At 44.4% G+C, this 18,242-nt stretch overlaps 6 protein-coding genes across 11 annotated transcripts; 4 read left to right on the forward strand and 2 right to left on the reverse strand.

Annotated features, from left to right (window-relative positions):
- Positions 1 to 8: 8 nt before the first annotated feature.
- On the forward strand, positions 9 to 5,925 carry LOC136194086 (inversin-B-like). 2 transcript variants are annotated; one of them, XM_065983128.1, is made up of 24 exons: positions 9 to 863; positions 916 to 990; positions 1,052 to 1,085; positions 1,136 to 1,550; positions 1,604 to 1,675; positions 1,740 to 1,950; positions 2,004 to 2,073; positions 2,125 to 2,192; positions 2,253 to 2,444; positions 2,494 to 2,572; positions 2,624 to 3,040; positions 3,198 to 3,323; positions 3,381 to 3,882; positions 3,934 to 4,281; positions 4,417 to 4,545; positions 4,603 to 4,731; positions 4,779 to 4,880; positions 4,931 to 5,035; positions 5,091 to 5,195; positions 5,245 to 5,343; positions 5,391 to 5,495; positions 5,555 to 5,671; positions 5,721 to 5,740; positions 5,797 to 5,925. In XM_065983128.1, the coding sequence occupies exons 14-24, from the start codon at positions 4,237 to 4,239 to the stop codon at positions 5,801 to 5,803; spliced, it is 963 nt and encodes a 320-aa protein (XP_065839200.1). In that variant the 5' UTR covers positions 9 to 863; positions 916 to 990; positions 1,052 to 1,085; positions 1,136 to 1,550; positions 1,604 to 1,675; positions 1,740 to 1,950; positions 2,004 to 2,073; positions 2,125 to 2,192; positions 2,253 to 2,444; positions 2,494 to 2,572; positions 2,624 to 3,040; positions 3,198 to 3,323; positions 3,381 to 3,882; positions 3,934 to 4,236; the 3' UTR covers positions 5,804 to 5,925. The 2 variants fall into 2 exon arrangements, with proteins under 2 accessions (XP_065839200.1, XP_065839199.1); XM_065983127.1 differs by lacking the exons at positions 1,604 to 1,675; positions 1,740 to 1,950; positions 2,004 to 2,073; ... (15 more) ...; positions 5,721 to 5,740; positions 5,797 to 5,925 and having other exon boundaries at positions 1,136 to 1,503.
- Positions 5,926 to 7,127: 1,202 nt separating this feature from the next.
- Positions 7,128 to 8,177, reverse strand: LOC136194087 (tax1-binding protein 1-like). The gene has a single exon (XM_065983129.1). It carries the CDS (start codon positions 7,985 to 7,987, stop codon positions 7,196 to 7,198), a length of 792 nt encoding a protein of 263 aa, XP_065839201.1. The 5' UTR covers positions 7,988 to 8,177; the 3' UTR covers positions 7,128 to 7,195.
- LOC136194084 (leishmanolysin-like peptidase) lies at positions 7,726 to 11,303 on the forward strand. 3 transcript variants are annotated; one of them, XM_065983122.1, is made up of 23 exons: positions 7,726 to 7,884; positions 7,928 to 8,001; positions 8,053 to 8,212; positions 8,259 to 8,344; positions 8,392 to 8,489; positions 8,544 to 8,574; positions 8,628 to 8,710; positions 8,777 to 8,906; positions 8,956 to 9,031; positions 9,083 to 9,212; positions 9,275 to 9,380; positions 9,433 to 9,530; positions 9,585 to 9,702; positions 9,755 to 9,862; positions 9,912 to 9,988; positions 10,044 to 10,145; positions 10,194 to 10,320; positions 10,371 to 10,457; positions 10,512 to 10,581; positions 10,635 to 10,777; positions 10,830 to 10,910; positions 10,964 to 11,063; positions 11,112 to 11,303. In XM_065983122.1, exons 3-23 carry the CDS (start codon positions 8,206 to 8,208, stop codon positions 11,222 to 11,224), a joined length of 1,971 nt encoding a protein of 656 aa, XP_065839194.1. In that variant the 5' UTR covers positions 7,726 to 7,884; positions 7,928 to 8,001; positions 8,053 to 8,205; the 3' UTR covers positions 11,225 to 11,303. The 3 variants fall into 3 exon arrangements, with proteins under 3 accessions (XP_065839194.1, XP_065839196.1, XP_065839195.1); XM_065983124.1 differs by having other exon boundaries at positions 8,053 to 8,207; XM_065983123.1 differs by lacking the exon at positions 7,726 to 7,884 and having other exon boundaries at positions 7,921 to 8,001.
- LOC136194089 (isoamyl acetate-hydrolyzing esterase 1 homolog) lies at positions 11,271 to 12,253 on the forward strand. The gene is made up of 5 exons (XM_065983131.1): positions 11,271 to 11,347; positions 11,397 to 11,449; positions 11,498 to 11,803; positions 11,862 to 11,985; positions 12,032 to 12,253. Exons 1-5 carry the CDS (start codon positions 11,291 to 11,293, stop codon positions 12,200 to 12,202), a joined length of 711 nt encoding a protein of 236 aa, XP_065839203.1. The 5' UTR covers positions 11,271 to 11,290; the 3' UTR covers positions 12,203 to 12,253.
- Positions 12,200 to 13,756, reverse strand: LOC136194085 (dnaJ homolog subfamily C member 9-like). The gene has a single exon (XM_065983126.1). It carries the CDS (start codon positions 13,739 to 13,741, stop codon positions 12,371 to 12,373), a length of 1,371 nt encoding a protein of 456 aa, XP_065839198.1. The 5' UTR covers positions 13,742 to 13,756; the 3' UTR covers positions 12,200 to 12,370.
- On the forward strand, positions 12,388 to 18,201 carry LOC136194081 (UBX domain-containing protein 4-like). 3 transcript variants are annotated; one of them, XM_065983118.1, is made up of 26 exons: positions 12,388 to 14,177; positions 14,232 to 14,309; positions 14,361 to 14,414; positions 14,463 to 14,555; positions 14,603 to 14,612; positions 14,659 to 14,740; positions 14,790 to 14,878; positions 14,933 to 15,036; positions 15,095 to 15,193; positions 15,241 to 15,300; positions 15,351 to 15,446; positions 15,496 to 15,575; positions 15,634 to 15,738; positions 15,824 to 15,917; positions 15,966 to 16,043; positions 16,112 to 16,244; positions 16,300 to 16,349; positions 16,402 to 16,457; positions 16,512 to 16,540; positions 16,590 to 16,708; positions 16,758 to 16,820; positions 16,867 to 17,021; positions 17,070 to 17,387; positions 17,435 to 17,546; positions 17,619 to 17,771; positions 17,823 to 18,201. In XM_065983118.1, exons 1-26 carry the CDS (start codon positions 13,875 to 13,877, stop codon positions 18,096 to 18,098), a joined length of 2,889 nt encoding a protein of 962 aa, XP_065839190.1. In that variant the 5' UTR covers positions 12,388 to 13,874; the 3' UTR covers positions 18,099 to 18,201. The 3 variants fall into 3 exon arrangements, with proteins under 3 accessions (XP_065839190.1, XP_065839191.1, XP_065839192.1); XM_065983119.1 differs by having other exon boundaries at positions 14,659 to 14,728; positions 14,778 to 14,878; XM_065983120.1 differs by lacking the exons at positions 12,388 to 14,177; positions 14,232 to 14,309; positions 14,361 to 14,414; positions 14,603 to 14,612 and having other exon boundaries at positions 14,503 to 14,555.
- Positions 18,202 to 18,242: the final 41 nt, after the last annotated feature.

An 18,242-nucleotide genomic window follows, 5' to 3' on the forward strand; every position in this document is an offset into this window, starting at 1 on the left:
AGATTGTGAATCTGGGTCCTCAAATTTGTCTTCGACCGCAATGGTTGTGTCACAATGTGGTCGGTCCACTCCTCGCTCCACGCTACTTCCCGTTCGGCATGGCGTCTGAGAAATCCGGCGAAGTGTCATTAAAAGACATCGAGTCGGCTTTGAGAGCATTTGAGGTCCACGACCTCAAGAAAAGGGGAACACCATCTCTCTACACGGTGACAGTTGAAGAAGCGATTCGGGTTCTTCTTTGTCTAGATCTGTGCATTGAAGTGGAAAACTCACTCGGAAAGTTCCAGATACCCGCTCTTCTTCAGAATTCAATTCCTAAAGGCTCCTGGGGCGAAGATGCGATGTTTGACGTGTATCGTGGTCAGCGATACGAATGCTCTCTTCCCGTTGATATCATCTCGCCGTCGTCATTCGTCGTCTTTCAATCTCGCTGCTCTCGCATGGCCAAACCAACGAGTCGCGAGGCGTGGAAAGACGGCGTCAAATTAATAAGAATTGTCGACGACAAAGTGGTGGAGAGTCGCATTGAATTAGGAATAAAGAAAGGACACTGTTGTATCGATGTCATCCTTCGTTGGTCAAGCAAAAGAGCCTGTGAGGAAGTGGCGAAGGAGTTCCTGGCCGAAATTAAAGACATTATAATGCGAGCGTGCGACGAGAGAAGCCCAGGAGTTATTCTGAACTGGTTCTACTTGGACAGCAAGCATCTGAAACAGATCGACGAAGACCCAGCAATCTATTCTATGACTGACGTAGAAATGAAGATAAGCCAGCACGCCTTTGACCACGTCTTGTTTTCGGTTCGTCCGGAGAAAGGCCATTATTCTTCCGTCCGAAATTTGTCTATACTGACTGAAGAGGAGGTATTTGGAAGGAATGCATTATTGATTCTCTGTGTAGAATTCATGATTCTAGGTGTCAGCCTCTCGAAGGGGGAAGAGAATCTTATCTCCTCGTGCTGGTGAGACGAGGCAAGACAATCCCACAAAGGTAGAATCGTCAGGAGTATATATGTTGCTCTAGTTTTTATTCAATTGTTTGCTTCTCTTAGGAGGACGCAGTTCCACACGTTGCGGCGTTGCCTGGTATTGAACTGCAAGTCTAAATTGTCTTTTCTGAAACTCTTTTTATTCAGTTACATTTCCGGCGGATGAGGAATTCGTATCAGAGGATCTAATGAAAACGTGTGCAGCCTTCAAAGGATCCAAATGGGAAGATCTCGGCTGTCTTCTCGTCGGCCTTGAAAAAATTGAAAACATTCGCAAACCGTATGACGGCAACTTCGTGCACATGCTTAAGGTGCTCGAAGAGTGGAACGCGGCGGAACCACGAACCGTAGGCCAGCTCCTCGCCGCTTTTGAGACAGTTGGTGTGAACCGAGTTCATATTAAAGAGAAATACGAAGAGCTACGCAGAACTGTGCTCAAGTAAGTACATATAATTTTTATAGTTATTTTGACGATTTTCCATTTTCATTCTTGATTTTTACTTTTGCACATCCTTCTCGAAATACCACGTGACCCCGATAAATAAGCATCAACGAGGGAAATGTAAGGGTTTCTTCTTTTCGTACGATTCCGCCATTCGTTTTACGCATGCTTAGGTCGTTTACTTGGTTCCTATAGTGTTCAGTTCGGAAACATTAGCGAATTAGCTCAAGACGCGGCGAATCGAGGTAAAGAAGTACGAGAAGGCTCATCGGTTGATAAATAGATCTAAAACGTATTCGAATTCTTTAGATGACCTTGCAATCAAAGCAGTAAAGAACGAGAAATGTCGAACGGGGCCCCCATGGCGGAAACGATGGAACTCGAACCGTTTCCTCCAATTTCTACGTCGCCCGAGTCGACGCCCGCGTCGCAACGTCGCTCAAGCGGAAGATCGTTTCCTCAAATTCGCGTAACAGCGATCGACGACGAAGATAGCGAGCTATTTCGCGAATTACACGAGGTAAGATCGCTGAAGAGCCCCGCCCCCACACGCTGAGCTTCCTCATTACACAGGACAAGGACAAACCGTGGTGGAAAACAAACTTTTTCATACGCGAACCAATTCGTTTCGCAACGTGGGACGGTGAGAAAACGCCTCGACGTCATAAATGCATATTTACGATCTGAATTCCAGGCGTTTTCACATCATGCATCCTAAACATATTTGGAGTCGTAATCTTCCTCAGATCCGGTTGGATGGTCGTAAGAAACCTCACACACAAATAATAAATAATTGAATTTATTAATTGAATTTTTTCTAAGGGCAATGCTGGCCTTGGTCTCTCCGCTCTCATGATTTTTTTCACAGTGGGCGTGGCTCTTATAACAACGTTCTCTGTGAGTGGATTATGTTCTCGAGTTCAAGTGGGTCCAGGTGGCGTCTACTTCGTTCTTTCTCACGTCTTGGGAGGAAGACTCGGAGGCGTTCTGGGAACACTATACGTCTTCGGACAGGTAAAAGAAAAAATCAATAAAATATTTAATATACGTGTTCTCTTATAAGGCGATCTCTATTTCCTTATATGATTTTTGAGCTCTCTGTACTCGATTTATCATTGGTTCATTTTCAAATTCAAACGAAGGTTAATTAATTAAACAATTCATTTGTACATTTTTAATTTTGTTTCTTTTAGCGGACGAATTGAAGGGTTGTAAAGCGGAACTTTGGAAGGCCAATCAAGATCCAGAATTCAAATATGAGACATTTTGTCGTTTTCTTCACCACAGCAACTGTTGTCATGGCGATCTGCGCAAACCAGATTTAGCTCATAAAGAGATAAATTCGCACTTCCGAAGACGAGTCGTGGTAAAGAAGTCCGAGAAGGCTCATCGATTGATGATGCTGAGGGATTGTGTTCAAAGTAATCAAGATTTGAGAGGGGATGACGTTTCTTCTGTATTCCTTTCCTTGACATTATTAGGGCGTGGCGCGCTGGGTCATTACTATACGGGCATCGAAATTATTAAGCGTTGCGCATGCGCACATCATATGTGTAATGAGTAGATTCTCTTCGGCGAAAAAAGCGAAGATAGACGTGGAACCGCTGCTTGTAAGGCAGTAATGGTCGATTAATAGAGTGCGATCGAACAGCAAGATTGTCGCTTTTAAGATGAGATTCGTTTTTTCGCGAAAAGAATCCGTAGAATTCCCCGAAACGATTTCGCTCTTCTAAAATTGTTATTGGCAAAGACTTGTTGTTTGCGCAGAGGCAGAGAGGGATCTCGGCTGTTCGTTCTACGATCGATCGATTGGCCAAGATAATCGAGAAGTGGGAAAATGAGGATGAATTACGCCGTTTTCTTTCTACAGAAAAAGGATTTCGATCTGATCAGGTATGAAATGGTCGCGTTTTTCATCCCAGCAGACCATTCTATTCTCCTTTTCGTTAGTACTCCTATGACTTTTCACTAATTCACTATGTGGCGGGAAGAGAGTGTAATTCGGCGGAATTAGCCGATGAGTGGCTCAGCTATGCGCTTGGGCAAAACAATCAAGACATTGAAGAGGAATCAGGATTGGTATGAATACGTTTTGGATTGCCTGGAAGCTGGCAAAATCACGTACAGTTGGTCCAGGGGCGTCGCCACCGGCACAGCAAGCCCGGCCCGAGCCGGGCCAATGTTTTCCAAAATAAAAAATATTTTTAGCTAGATAAACCGAGCCAAAATAATTTCTGTTAGAAATTCTTCATTCTCTAAGTAATTACGGTAAACATTGACGAAACCATTGCACAAGTGGGCGTGGTCGAAAAAATTTTCGCGCCCACAAAGGGGCGCAAACAAATCTCTTTCTATAAGCCGGGCCAAACGAAAAATCAACGCGACGCCCCTGTGGTCAGCTGTTGAAGTGGTTTAGGGAGGTTGGTGTGGATCGTAGTAATATTGAAGAGAAGTATGAAGAGCTGTTTGGAGACTCGGAGTAAGTAGACAATATTTTTTGCAGCTTTTGAAGACAAATCGATGTAAAAGAGGTTCGAGAAGGCTCATCGGTTTATAAGTATCTCTAAACTTTATTTTCATTGTCTAAAAGATGGGGTTAGATTAAATCATTATGCTGACTCGGAGGGATTATATAAGACAGGAATCCAAAGTAATCAAGATTTGAGAGATCTTGACGGTCTTCCGTACCTTTGCTGGGCATTATAAAGGCGTGGCACGCTGGGTCACTATAAGGGGAGAAGAGGTTAAAGCTTAAAATAATTAAATCGAATTTGTTAAGCGGAGCGCATGCGCACACTTCTGTGAGATGAGCAGGGCGAAAAAAGCGAAGAAAGACGTCGAACCGCCGCTTGTAAGTAGATTTATAGAGTGCGATCGAACAGCAAGATTGTCGCGTCTAAAATGGTATCGCGAAACGAACCCGTAGAATTCACCGAAACGATTTCGCTCTTCTAAAACTGTTACTGCAAAGACTTGTTATTGGCAGAGGCAGAGAGGGAACTCGTCTGTTTGTTCCACAATCGATCGCTTGAGGAAGATAATCGAGGACGACAATGGCGGTGAATTGCACCATTTTCTCTCTACAGAAAAAGGATTTCGAACCGAGCAGTTCCGGGTATGGAGAATTCGCGTTTTTCAAACATTATTTGTATCGTATTCTCCTTTTCGTTAGCACGCTACTAATTTGTCATTAGTTCACTATGTGGCGGAAAGAGAGTTTGAGACGGCGGAGGAAGCCGATGAGTGGCTCAGCTATACGCTTAAGCAAAAAAATCAACACATTGAAAAATCATCGTGTTTGGTATCAATGCGTTTTGGACTTGTAAATTAATTGATGTGGGGATGCAGGGGGGACTTCGCCCACTTGACTGTGCGTGCAAGTGGGGAAATATTTTTGGCGTTGAATGGCTCGTCAAACACGGTGCAAATGTCAACGAGAGTATTTACCCTGTATGACTTGAAATTGATTTCTGATGGTTGCACTCATCACTCTTGTTTAGGAAGGACCTACACCATATTCTTATGCCTTAAGAAGTTCCGTTGACAGAATGAAGAAAATGCGTTGTCTGGAAGAACATGGATATATTTTGTTACCAGCTGATCTTGTAACAGAATTGATGATATGAACACTCTGACAACAATAACTTTTTTGATTAATAGGCTTTTGCAGCTGAAATTCAATTTTCATCATCTAAAGCATCTGACGAGTTTTTTCATTATTTTGTCAATGAAAAGGGATTGAGCGTCAACGCTACTGAGGAAGAGGTGTTATATGACGTTCTTTTGTTTGCTACATGTGCAATATTTGTAATAGAGGAAGACCACTCCTCTGCATCGTGCCTGCTGGCTTGGAAGCATTTTTGGAGTGAAATGGCTTTTGGAACACAAGGCTGATATCAATAGCGTCGACGAGGTTAGAATATTTCACTTGTGATACTTTTATTCTTATTTCATCTTCAGGAGGGCACAACGCCTTTTATGTTGGCGTGTCAAAGTTCCATCAATCGTTTGGTGAAAGTTCGCTACTTGGATGAAAAAGGAGCTGACTGTCGAGCAAAAGATCACGTGAGATGTTGTTTATTTGCTACGAAGTTGATCAATGAATCGTCGTCTCTTTTCTTCAGGAAGGGAAGACGGCTTTGTTTTATGCCACCTATCCCTCAAACTATAAAGATGATGTGAAAGATGTTCTTCAATATCTTGTCGTTGAGAAAGGCATTCATATCAATTCTGTTGATAAGGTCACATTCTTACAATATTGCGCATTTCGTATGGTAATTCTATTTTTAGAAGGGAAGGACACCCTTATTGTACGCATGTTATGAAATTCCTTCTTTATTTGTCATTCCGCAACTAATTGAATTAGGAGCTGATGTTTTTGTGAGAGATAAGGTTGATATCCATAATTGTGAGAAAGAGGAAGTTGGCAAGGGATCGTGGTGGGACTTTGGTGCCCAACCCACATTCCACAGCGCACATGGGCTCTTCTTCCGCCAATCAAATACAATGTTCAATCTCATTCTTCCTGTTCGAGAGAAAGAAAAGATGACGTCAGAAATCGTTCTTCTTCTAGAAAAAGGACGATATTGGTGTGCGTTCTCCAAGGCTTCAATGAGAACGCATTCGTCTGACGAAAAATCGCGCATTCACCTTGTCGTCATTTTCAATCTCATTGGTTTCAATGAGGAGGCGGGCCCTGAATTGAGATTTAAGCTGAAAGAAGTCGCCGAAGTTTTTCAGAGAGAATTCGGTGACACATTTAAAGTGTCACACGTGATCGAAATGGATTGCAGCAAGAGCCAATCAGATAGCATGAAGCACTGCCGAGCAAAATTGAAAGAAATTCGCGAAGAAATGCTCAAGGTAAGAATGAGGTTCTTTGGCCATTCTTCAATTTCCTTTGTCTTGTGTACAGACAGCAGAAGGTGTTCCTAAATTATGCCAAGCCATTGAGGAGAATCTTTCTCTTCCAGGCGAGAAAAGAAAGAAACAGTTGGCTTATTTTCTGACTACCAAAGAATTCGAAAAATGGGTCGCTGAAGAAGTTGGAATCACGTTGAGTGATGACGAGAAAAAGTTGCCGTTGAATATCTTGACTCGTCCGGAATAGTGAGTAATTAATAAATAATTTTACGTGTTTAAATAATTGTGTAATTAATTTAGATTATTAATCTTGGTCGTCGAATTTGCGTTCGACCCATTTGGCTTTGTCACAACGTCATTGGTCCAATTCTCGCTCCGCCCAATTTTGTCATCTTCACGCCAACCAAAGAATCGGCCATGGCATCAAAGGAAGACATCGCACGGGCTCTGAGGGCTTTTGAAAATCATCTCAAAGTAAAAAAAGGTCATCCGTCTCCATAAATAAGCGTCATAGAGGACGTTCGCTTCATGCATTGCCTAGATAGAAGCGTCGAATCGACGAATCGAAGCAGGGAAAGAGCGAAAAACGTCGAACAAAGTCTCGACGGCGCGAAACGTCGAATTTCGAGCCGTTTCTCCCGATTTCGACGTCTTCCGAGTCAACGCAGTCATCGAAAGATCATCGCTGCACATTTTGAAAACATCGGTGTGCGGAATCGACGGAGAAAACAGCGAAAAATCGACTAAAACGAAGTAGGATCGATAGAAGACCCCGCCCCCACACGATCTCCATTAATTAACGAATTTTTTAACCAGTGCCTCCCCTCATAGAAATACTCTAATCAGAAGCCTTTATTAGTAGCAATACAAGACGCAAAAGAACAAAGCTCTACAATACTAAATTAGTCAGTATCGGAAAAATGCAGATTAACATGCTGTTGAAATCCCATGGTCCCCATCGACTCAGGAAACATCTTCTGGCAAATGGGACAATGAAAATCCCCATCACCCCCCAAGAACGAGACACCAGGCGGCCGATAAACCGGCGGATAAACAATGGGTTGCTCATCAACGGAAGTACATGTAGCAAGACTGTGACTATCAGGTGGCTTCACAATTCTCCTCGCTGATTCGTCAATAATTTCGGAGAGACGAGCGACTTCCCTCTCGAGTTCGCTGACTTGTTGGACGAGACGGGAATTTTCCGACTCCAATTCGGCGTATTTGAGTTCTTGACGATGCGTGAGTTTTCGTTCATTTTCAAACGCTTTTTTCCATATGTTATCATCCGAACCGGACATACTGGTTCCCACGCCGCGACTTTCCAATAAGATTTCGCTTTGTTCTGTTTTATCGTCATTTTGCACGTAGACAAACGATTCCAAGGCGTCACATGTCGAGGATTGAAATTGAAAAGGGGGCGTGGTCGCCAACACTTCCCCTTCGCCGTTCACGTAGACGAATTGAAACGACGATTCAACGTTTTTGTCTCGCGTAGGAAAAGTGCTGGCGACGAAGCAGAGAACGGACAGGCCGCGCACCCACATATGAGTGACGTAATCGGCAAGAGACTTCCATCCGACAGGAAAAAGTCCGACCCAATCGCGATTTCCACTGCGAATTGGTTTTTTTAGGCGCAATTCAAAGTCCTTTGTTGAATCGATCCATCGGGGTGTTTCTTCGAAGTACGCCATCGATTGGAAGAAGGGTACATTTGCTGGAAACTGTAGCAAAAAAGGTGGGAGGTCCTCTCCTTTAGGGACTTGCAGCGCACGCTAGAAAATATTGCGGTAAGGCACGAGAAAAGGAAAATCCGCCGCTTTTGTTCTTCTGTCGAGTATATCGCGGAAGCTGAATGCTTAGCAACCGGTTTCGTCACATCTAAATCGACCTCTGACGCGCGAAGGTCAAAATGTGGGGTAAATTGCCTAGCGCACGTTGTTCAAACGTCAGCGCTAAATTTAGACGGATCTCAAATGTCTTCTACGCTTCCACTGCTCGTTTTGGTGTCTTCTTTGGCGCATACGATCTACGTTCCGCAGCGGCACGAGGTAGGCGCGATCGCAAGGCGACGAAATAGCGCCAAAAACGTTTGCAGCTGAGCCACGTCCCTCTCGATCCCCCGCACGTCATCCGAAAGCGGAGCTTCGACCAGAGCCTTCGAATAAGCGTCTTCTACGACAGCACGATCAACGCGTAAGATGCAAATAAGCGCAGAATCGCGAAAACACTCAACGCTTTTCCATCTAGCCTCGATTCAGCAAAGAAGACTCTAGTGCAGGTAAACAGTTATTGAATCAATAATAATTAAAATTTTGACTTGAAAAATTGTAGCAACAATTGTTGCCCAATGCAAGAGACTATTGGTCCAATATCTTATCCGTGAAACAGACAACAACACCAATACTCCTAAACAGGTCTGTGCGCAAATAAATAAATTTTGATCACGTGACAAAGAAAATGTTTTTCTCTGCCTGCTGCAGAGACTGCGTCACCAATGGTGTCTACTTTGTTGCTAATCAACCGAGGCACTGCGAACGCATGCTAAGTCGAACAGGCTGTGCTTCTGTAACCCAATGTGGCACTGTTCAAGTTCAGGCTGATCATTTACAGGTACCTATTTAATTAGATAATAAGTATTTATTTATTTCTTTTCTTCTAGGCGTGTTATAGTTGTTTGAGAGGCAAACGCAGTTGTGAGCAGGAATCCGGGAGCGTTGCTGGGGCAGGAGTAGCAAGTACATATCTCAAAGACTCAGATTAATTAATAATTATTGAATTTTCTTTAGATTCTGATTATGTTCTCTATGTGTCTTCAAACCAGACAGCGGAATGTGGGAGTGGTTCTTTTAGCGATTCCAATGCAGCGGAAAACGTCGCCTATGCTGGTCATTGTCAACAGGATCTTGCTACAGATAGGTGAGGGAGGGGTGTGGTCTTCTAAGAGAGGGGGGAGGGGGGACCTCTATGTAATTTTTTAGACCTGTTTTTGGATTTATTAATATTTGTCCTAATCTTCTCTCGACTTCTGTGGACATGTATGGTCAACAATTGGCTATCATTAAACACGAAATTCTTCACGCTTTGGTATAAGGGGGGTTGGGGAATTTTTGAATATTTTAATTGATTATTTCTTTAGGGTTTTTCTGTGTCCCTCTACGCTTTTTATCGTGACTCGAACGGGAATCCGAGGACGGCGCGAGATAGCAACAATTATCCAATGTCTTATAATCAAAAGTACACTATGAGCTCAATCTATATGTATTTTCAAGTTTGACTTATATACATCAGTGGGCCCTACTACGTGTGGGACAACACTACAATTGCTACAGTCACGCGAAACAATTGGCAGACACGTAGCGGTGTAATCAGCCACAATGTTAATATTGTAGTGACTCCTAAAGTGAAGGTAAGTGACATAGGATTTATAGATAGAGAGAGAGGCAATATGATTTTTATAGGAAGTAGCGCGGACGCATTTTAATTGTCCTCTTCTCGACGGCGTGGAATTAGAGAATCAGGGAAGTGCTCAGACGGCGTTTAGTCACTGGGAAAAAAGACTATTGGAGGTAAGAAAAGTACTTTTATTTTAATCGGGTTGTCTGACGTCATCAATAGAATGAAGCAATGACTGGAACGTTTACGCAGAATCCAGTTTTCTCAGAAATAACGTTTGCCTTGTTGGAAGATTCCGGGTACAGAATTTCAGTCAATATTCATTAATTATTTTCTATTATTTAATTAATTCAGTTGGTACAAGCCAGACTATTCGAAGGCAGACCGTCTTAATTGGGGCAAGAATGCGGGCTGCAGTTTCACAACGCAAAGCTGTGGATCGCCCATAAATTCAAAGTAAGAAAATCCCTAGTACACGTGTCTATTATTATTTATCATTATTAGTAATCCTGCACCTTTTTGTACTGCACTAAAACAGCAGCCCTTTCAATTGCGATGCACTGTCGATCGGCTAGCCGTCGCTTTATGCAACATGGTTAAATACACTGCAGATCTCGATTCTGAATATCAGGTGAGAATTCTTTGTGTATAGTTGGGGTCCTTGTCACGTGTTTCCTTTAGTATTTTACTAGTATTGAGGATGTGTCTAGTGAATTGGGGTCGTATGGGGGCTCGGTTCAATTGGCTGATTACTGCCCGTATGATCAGGTTAATTAAATAAATAATTATTTATTGATTTTTTGTACTGGTTTGGGGTATTAGGAATTCACGTGGACGTCATCTGGTCAGGTGATCAGAGGCTCAAGATGCCGACCTAGCGATAATAGTCCAAGTAGAGCAAATCCTAAGCATTTAGAGTATAGAGACTTCATTTTCCCCACATAGCCTCAAGTTCCAATTATGGGCTTGAGACATACGGGTCTCAATCGATGTGTATCGAACAAGGTGAGGCATGGAAACGCTCGAGAATGGTAGGAAGTCGGGAGGAGACTGTTACTGCGATTAATTGGGGCAGTGGATGCTACAAAGTACACCTTATTTTTTAATCTTATTTCTTTATTAATCCGCGTGACGTAACAGGTGAAATGCCATTCGTCAAGTCGCTCCTATGACGTCATTTTCGCGCAGTGCACGTATTCGTGTCAGAACGAAGGCGATCGGGTATACTTTTAATTTTTATTAGTGAAATAGTCATAGAAACGATTTTTTTATAGATAAATGTGAATCAGGTGGACGGCGAGTGGACGTACACTGGTTCCTTGATATGTGCGTCGTATGAGAGCGTTTGCTGGGACGCGGAACTGCAAAATACAGGTAAAGAACAACAGAAAAGTCTCTCGTAATCGTTTTCTTTCATCAAAGTTGCTAATTCCGAGTGCCCGGATCAACCTGGGGACGGAGGCGGCGGTGCCGAAAAATCAAGCGTTTGCTTACCCGCACTCACGGTAATTTTTCTCCTTCGCTATCTCTTTTGATGCCCCCAAAAGAGGCGTCACCTTTTATTTGCATTTTTACACGTCACGTGCGCTAGCCGCTAAAGTATGAGCTACTCAACATCGTTCCCTCGTCTTCTTCTCTTCGGCGACTCCCTGACGCAAGTAAGTCAACTTCCCGTGCGTGCACTCCTCCTCCATAAACGACGTCTAGCAAAGCTTCGCTCCGTACGGATGGGGAAGCTCTCTAGCAGACAAATATCAACGGTAAAACATAGACAAGTCTCCGCCTAACAAATCATATCCACATCGTAGTCAAATAGACGTCGTTAATCGAGGTCTATCTGGGTATACAACCCGCATGGCTAAGCACGTTCTCCCACACTTTGTCGATGCAGCCGAAGCGTCGAAACTCGCAGGAATCACGATTTTCTTTGGGGCTAATGATGCTGCTCTTCCCGGAAAGGCAACTAAGCAGCACGTTCCACTCGACGAATATAGGGCCACATTGAAATCGATGATCGATTACGTGACGTCATTGGGCGTTGCTAAGGAGAAAATCGTGCTCATAGGGCCTCCGCCTGTCGTGGAAAAATCGTGGGAAGAGTTTTGTAGGAATAAAGGAAAGTCGAGTGGTACGGTGGGTGAGAATTTTTAATTAGTTAATTTTCTTGCCTTTAGGCAATGAGTTGGATCGTGATAATGACGTCACGAGAACGTATGCCTCTGCTTGCGCTTCCCTAGCTGAGGAACTCCAAATAAGCAACGTGAACCTGTGGGAAGATATGCAGAAGACTAGAAAGGTGAGAAAATATTTATCAGGGAAAGAATTTATTTATCTTTATATAGGACTGGCAAATCTATTTGTCTGACGGACTACATCTCTCCAAAGAAGGCAACGAATTTCTCTTTGCTAAACTCGTCGATATTTTCAAGGCAAAAGAACTGGATTCCCTACCCTTCGTCTTTCCCGCGTGGGACGCTGTGGACAGAGAAAACCCGGAAGCAACGTTCAAGTAAACTTGCACTTTGAAATCTACTCGTTGATGATAATAAAACCCGCCACACTCACTACAATCACGTGGACAAAGAGAAAAAAAGAGACAACATTCAACTACTAAAGCGCACATGCTCGCTACTACACAATGAATCAATCGTCCAATCAAAGAAGGCAGAAATAGGGAGTCATCACTTCACTTTCTTGGGTCTTCCACGCCCACGCTTCTTCGGCGGATCAGCAGCTTCACCGTCCTTATCATCGGACGCGGGGGCGGGGGCAGCAGCTGCGGGGGCGCGGTTTTTGGGCGGCCGACCGCGTTTTCGTCCCGTGGGCGTCGGCTTCTTCGACTTTGACTTCGCAGGCGAACGTTTCGGCGGCGGCTTGGGCTCATCGTCATCGTCGTCATCGTCATCGTCATCTTCGTCCTCCTCTTCGTCGAGCCCCTCCATTGCGTCATCATCATCGTCATCATCTTCGTTGGGAATTTCTTCTTCCTCTTCTTCTTCCTCTTCGTCATCAAGCGGCTTCTCTTCGTATTTTTCCTTTTTTGCCGCTCTTCGCGGTCTCGTAGTAACGGACGCCTTAGCAGATGTTCCCTTCTCCCCGTCAGCTGTCCATTCGGCTTCTTCCGCCGCTTCGTCTCGAACGCGCTTTCGGAGGCGCGTCTTCGCTGATCCGGGAGCTTGTTTTTTCGTTGTTGTTTCCTCGCCAGGGGCCCGGTTTTTCGGCGGGCGGCCGCGACCGCGTTTTTTAGGCGGCGGCGCTTCCGCCGGTTCGGTTGTCGTCTCCGCCGACGCCGATTCCGGCTCCTTTTCGTCGCCCGCGTATTTTTCCGCGAGTTCGGCGATAAATTCTTCGCCTTCTTCTTCGCGTTTCTTCATCTTTTCGCCTATTGCCGCTTCGAGAGACGCGCCGCCGTCGTCTTCCATGCCTAATTCTTTCGCTGCTTTCGCCGCTTCGGTTGCTTCCCGTTGAGCGCGTTTGCGTCTGCGCACTCGCTTCGACGCTTTCTCTTTGCCATACGCCGGGTAGTCGTCGACGATCCCGTCGCGAATCCACTCGTCGATCGTCAATCGGAACCGATTCTCGTCTGCAAGCGCATTCGCGCACATAATCGAGTCGATTACTTGCTCCATATCGCCAGTATGACGCACGTACGCCTCTTTCAAGTCGGCTAACTCCTCATCCGACTTCTGATACGACGCGCGATACGATTCAATATCCGCCGCAGTCACAGTCTTATAGTGACGACGCCAATAGGCAAGCCAATCGCGTTCGCGAGCGAGAAACGCTTCGGCATCGTCATCCACGACGCCATTCGCGTCGTAATCGGCGCGCCGATCGACGTCGCTTAGAATCGCGTAGACCTTTCCGAGCGCTTGAAATTGTTTCGTCGCTTCGACGCGATTTTCTTCCGATGCGCGATCGGGGTGCGTTCCGAGCGACTTTCGACGATACGCTCTGCGTAGATCTGCGTCGTTGGCGTCGCGCTTCACGCCGAGAACTTCGTATAGGTCTTCGGTCTGAAACAAATTTTTCAGATCCTTTATCAACGCCATTTTTCTTCGAATGATACTGATACGGGGTCGGATTTACGCGCCACGCACACTTTGGCGTTGTATACGGGGGGTTGTCTTTCATGGGAGAATTCTATCCGGGGTTATTTTTCTCATCGGTCACATGAGTAGTTAGATGACGAGTAGTAGAACGATAGCTATGAGCAACTCTCTCGAAGACCTTTCCTCGTCGACAGTCGCGCCGACAATCGTTCAGCATCCTGTCGTATCGCCGTCTCAGTCGGTGACGCCGTCTCCAGAACTTTTCCGTCTCCTCCAGCACTCGTCGCGACGCAAAGCCTTTCTTTTCATCGCCGTATTCGACGTCCTTCTCATGCTCGTCATCTGGGTGCTCATCGTCGCCATATTTGGTCTCATAAAACAGATAGACAGCGTTGGGAAACTTTTCGACTACGAAAAATCGCTATTCGATCTCGTCGTACGAAAAAGGACGATCGAAAATAAAATGTTTTCCTATTTACTTTCGGTGTAGGCGCTCGCCTTAGGTCGCATGCTTCTTCTTCTCGTTTCCTACTGGATCTTGAAAGTGAAAAACCGTTGGGTTGTGCTGGTGGGCGTGGCATGGTATCCGGTTTATTAATTAATTTATTCATTTATTTAGTTTGTGGCTGCCGGTTCGACGGCTTATCTCGTGGCGAAAGTTTTTTACTATGATGTAAGAGAGTTGTTTATTGAATTTTTCTATTTTATAATTTCCTCTCAGTTCAATTCAGTGAGCGAAGATTATCTCGAAGTGTTCTTCATTGTCGCCTGTCTCGTCATCGTTTGGACCGAATTTGCATTCTACGAACTCAAGGTAGAGAAATGGAGTAACTTAAATTAAATAATTAATTCTTGTTATAGGTTTTGCCTGGTAAGTTTTATGTATTTTCACGTGACGATTCACTCACCCATTTCAGTCGTTGAATCTTCAGCGTATCGTCTCATACGACTGAACGAAGAAGTGGGAGAGAGGGAACCACTGATAAGGCAAGCAAACAGGTACACTCAACAGAATAAGTAAATTTTGTTTATGAAGTGCGCACGTTAGAGGACCAGAGAACAATGCAGCAAGCCGCCGTTCCAGTGCATCCAATGAGGAGCATCCCGCCTTTGTCACGCCTAGAGGCTCTCCCACAGGTAGACACTAAATAAAATACATTCTTGTAGATAATCTTGTAATGATTTTTTAAGAATTTTTCGAAGAAAACACTAGTGGCGGTGGGGACGATTATGACGTCACTGGAAGACAGTTTCAGTCGCCCGTTCCCATGGCTTCTGATGTGTTGACAGCTGAAGTGAGACATTTCACAATATGAAGTAGGTGGCTATAGAAACAATGTATCTTCGTTTTAGGAAGTGGCAAAGTTTGTTGATCTTGCTAAGGATGCGCTAGAGTACACCATACACATGGCAGGGAATAAGGATCTCGATTGGAAAGAAGAAAAACGCTCGGTAAGGGAATTCAATAATTATAATAATTATTTAATTTCTTTTTCTAGGGTGGGATTGTTTGTGAGGCGCTGGCACGACCTCGTCAGACGAAGCTCTTCCGTTGCTCTGTATTATAGAGGCTATCTATAGTCATTAATTATAATTATTTAATCTTTAGGCTATTATTGATTGTTGTCCCAAAGATTTGTTTCGGATTCTCTACGTTGAAGGGGAGAAACAGCCTTCGTGGAATTCGACGGTTTTGAAAAGCGAGGTCCGGTTCTCTCTATTGATTCGATTAATTAATTAAATATTTATTGCAGTCGTTATACAAAATTGATGATCATTCCGACATTTCGTATAATGTTGCAGCTGAGGCGGCGGGAGGAATTGTATCAAGCAGGTAATTGTCCCTTTCTCATTATCTTTGGCCAATTTCTAAAAGGGGGGGCCCCTCATAGGGATTTTGTCAGTGTTCGATATTGGGATAGACGCGGTCCTAATTACATTTCCGCTGGTACGGGAATCAACTTTCCAAACAAACCCGAAGTGAAAGGAATCACGCGGTACGTAAAATGACGCGGTTGCTAAGGACTCTTTCCGCGTGACCGTACGTCATTGGTGACGTATGATTCACGTGATTTCTTTCAGAGGTCTAAATGGACCCGGAGGTTACGTCATGAACGCCGTAGCCGACGATCCCGGGAGAACGCGGTTGATCTGGGTGCTAGATACTGATCTTAAGGTAAGAGGAGATCTCTAGGGGGATACTATGTCTCATCTATGTTTGAAGGGATGGATTCCTCAATATCTCATTGATAAAGCGCTTTCTGGCGTACTCATTACGTTCTTTGAGAAAGTAGCTAATTACGTTAGTGAACTACGGAAAAACGATCAACTCTCTGTATAAAAAATATTTCGCATTTTTTACAATTACAGTACGAGTTTTGTATTACGGCAAGTTCCCGTACACGTGACGAAGTCATCAGAATGCGTTGGTTCGAAGGAAGCGTTTCGGAGGCGATTCAGCGAGCGACAACGACTCGCAAGCTCTTCATCGTCTACGTAGAAGGTAATCGACTGCAGCGAAGCTCGGAAAAACCTTCGCGCGCCTCATTTCGCTTTAGGAAACAACGAAGATTCGAAAAAGATGGCGAACGTGTGGACGGACGCGAAGGCGAGCCTCTGCGCACTTCAAACCGTCATCGAACATTGCGTTCGTACTCTAGGTCATCGAGGAATTCGAACGCGTAGGCGCGATCGCGCTGAAAATCGGCGCAACGACGTAAAACACGAAAACGATGACGTCATATCAATGTACGAGGCTATTTATTTTTAGGGCAGAATATCAGCAATTTTCAAAAATATGTATGGTCGAAATTTTAAAAAAACGCTATTTTTGAGCGAGTTTTTATAGATCCTGTGGCCGTTATACCTTCGACGTATTTCATCGGCGAAAAAGGGTTTCCCCTCGAAGTGGGCCTCGGCTACGTCAAAGATATCGAATTAGTGGCCAGACTCAAAAGAGCAGATGACGTCAGAAAATCGAATACTTTATTTTGATTATTTTATATTTTTATTCTAGGCTCAGATGACGAAAATTTCTTCGCCCAGCACTGGCATTGATTCTGAAGACGTCACTAATGACGTCAGAAAAGAAAATTTTTGAAAACAATTTTTTATTTCCGTTTTAGGCTCAGAAAAGCCAAAAGACGGAAATTGGCTCTGATGACGTCACTGATGACGTCAAAAAGGAGATTGAACCGAGTGTGTCTCATTCTGAGCCAGCGTTGAATGAAAGCGATTCCGCTTCCTCTCAAACTCCATCGATTGAAGAGAGAAAGCAAAGGTTGGTTTATTCTCCCTAGCGCGCTAACGTGACTCCGTTGCTATGCAGAGCAAAAGCTAAATTGGAGGAGATTCGTCGGCGAAAGGCTGAGCAGCGTGTCGAGGAGGAGAAGAGGAGGGAATTGAGTCGACGCGAACTCGGTCAAGACGTGCATAAGATGCAGGAGAAATTGGCGGATCAGAGAGCCCAGGAACGGGCGAAACAGCTGAAGAAAAAGAAGGAGGATGATCGCAAGGCGCGAGAAGTGATTCGAGCTCAAATCGAGAAGGATAGAGTTGAAAGAGCGCAACGTTTCGAGGAACAAAAAGTGGAAAAGGAAATGGAGAGGACAGCGAAACGAGAATGGGCAGCCATGGAAACCAAAACGTAATAATAATAATTACCTAATACACATTTATTTTATTTATTATTAGAAAAACGAGTGATGTTGCTCGTATACAATTTCGATTTTCAGACGGATGGACGTTACGTGAGCAATTCGCCTCGTCGCAAACACTTTGTGACGCACGTGCTTTCATTTTAGAAGTAACTAAGAAAAATCGATATAGAGACATATTTTATTGAAATAATTGATTTTTCTTTTTTTTTTCTTTTAAGAATGCTAGCAATTACGTCAAGGACGGGGTTTTCTCGTTTTCCATCGCCTATCCTCGTCGCGAAGTGACGTCAGAAATGGAAACGCAAACGTTCGAGGAACTCGGACTCACTCCAACGGCGATATTAGTCGTGAAAACGCCGCAAGAAGCCAAGGTAAAAAAAACGGAGAAGAAAAGACGACAATTTTTCATAATAATTAAATAGAAAACGACGACAGCGGTGACGTCATGGGGAAAGAATCCAATCGTGCAAATATTGCTTCTACCCTTCTTACTCATCTCTTCGTTCTTCTCCTTCATCGCGAGCCTTTTTACGACGACAACAACGCCGAAACCGTCGCCAGTCGGAGTCGGCGGAAGATCCAAGCCCTCGTCGCCGTGGCGATCGCAACGAGACGGCAACATTCATCGCATGAAAACGGACGACGACGACGACGATGAGAACAACACATGGAACGGAAATTCAACCCAGCAACAGTAAGTAAAGAGATAGCGAAACTCTCGCAAACGAGACGCTATTCATTCAATTGATTGAATTGGACGTCGACTTTGACGTAGTTAAAACAAAAAGCCCTTGATTGAGATAGGCCCCGTCGCCGTGCCGACCGACCCATTAGTCGTCTCC

The sequence above is a fragment of the Oscarella lobularis genome, chromosome 12, assembly GCF_947507565.1.
Source record: "Oscarella lobularis chromosome 12, ooOscLobu1.1, whole genome shotgun sequence".
NCBI lineage: Eukaryota > Metazoa > Porifera > Homoscleromorpha > Homosclerophorida > Oscarellidae > Oscarella > Oscarella lobularis.

What these genes read in the sequence shown, in the direction of transcription:
- LOC136194086 (XM_065983127.1), top strand. Translation starts at nt 99, where the DNA reads ATGGCGTCTGAGAAATCCGGCGAAGTGTCATTAAAAGACATCGAGTCG. An exon ending in CTATACTGACTGAAGAGGAG is followed by an intron (nt 864 to 915) that starts GTATTTGGAAGG and finishes TCATGATTCTAG; the next exon opens with GTGTCAGCCTCTCGAAGGGG. An exon ending in ACACGTTGCGGCGTTGCCTG is followed by an intron (nt 1,086 to 1,135) that starts GTATTGAACTGC and finishes CTTTTTATTCAG; the next exon opens with TTACATTTCCGGCGGATGAG.
- LOC136194087 (XM_065983129.1), bottom strand. Translation starts at nt 7,987, where the DNA reads ATGGCGTACTTCGAAGAAACACCCCGATGGATCGATTCAACAAAGGAC.
- LOC136194084 (XM_065983122.1), top strand. An exon ending in ACACCAATACTCCTAAACAG is followed by an intron (nt 8,711 to 8,776) that starts GTCTGTGCGCAA and finishes TGCCTGCTGCAG; the next exon opens with AGACTGCGTCACCAATGGTG. An exon ending in ACCTAGCGATAATAGTCCAA is followed by an intron (nt 10,582 to 10,634) that starts GTAGAGCAAATC and finishes TTCCCCACATAG; the next exon opens with CCTCAAGTTCCAATTATGGG.
- LOC136194089 (XM_065983131.1), top strand. Translation starts at nt 11,291, where the DNA reads ATGAGCTACTCAACATCGTTCCCTCGTCTTCTTCTCTTCGGCGACTCC. An exon ending in TCGGCGACTCCCTGACGCAA is followed by an intron (nt 11,348 to 11,396) that starts GTAAGTCAACTT and finishes AACGACGTCTAG; the next exon opens with CAAAGCTTCGCTCCGTACGG. An exon ending in GAAGAGTTTTGTAGGAATAA is followed by an intron (nt 11,804 to 11,861) that starts AGGAAAGTCGAG and finishes TTTCTTGCCTTT; the next exon opens with AGGCAATGAGTTGGATCGTG.
- LOC136194085 (XM_065983126.1), bottom strand. Translation starts at nt 13,741, where the DNA reads ATGGCGTTGATAAAGGATCTGAAAAATTTGTTTCAGACCGAAGACCTA.
- LOC136194081 (XM_065983118.1), top strand. Translation starts at nt 13,875, where the DNA reads ATGACGAGTAGTAGAACGATAGCTATGAGCAACTCTCTCGAAGACCTT. An exon ending in ACGTGTGGACGGACGCGAAG is followed by an intron (nt 16,350 to 16,401) that starts GCGAGCCTCTGC and finishes TTCGTACTCTAG; the next exon opens with GTCATCGAGGAATTCGAACG. An exon ending in GACTCAAAAGAGCAGATGAC is followed by an intron (nt 16,709 to 16,757) that starts GTCAGAAAATCG and finishes TTTTTATTCTAG; the next exon opens with GCTCAGATGACGAAAATTTC.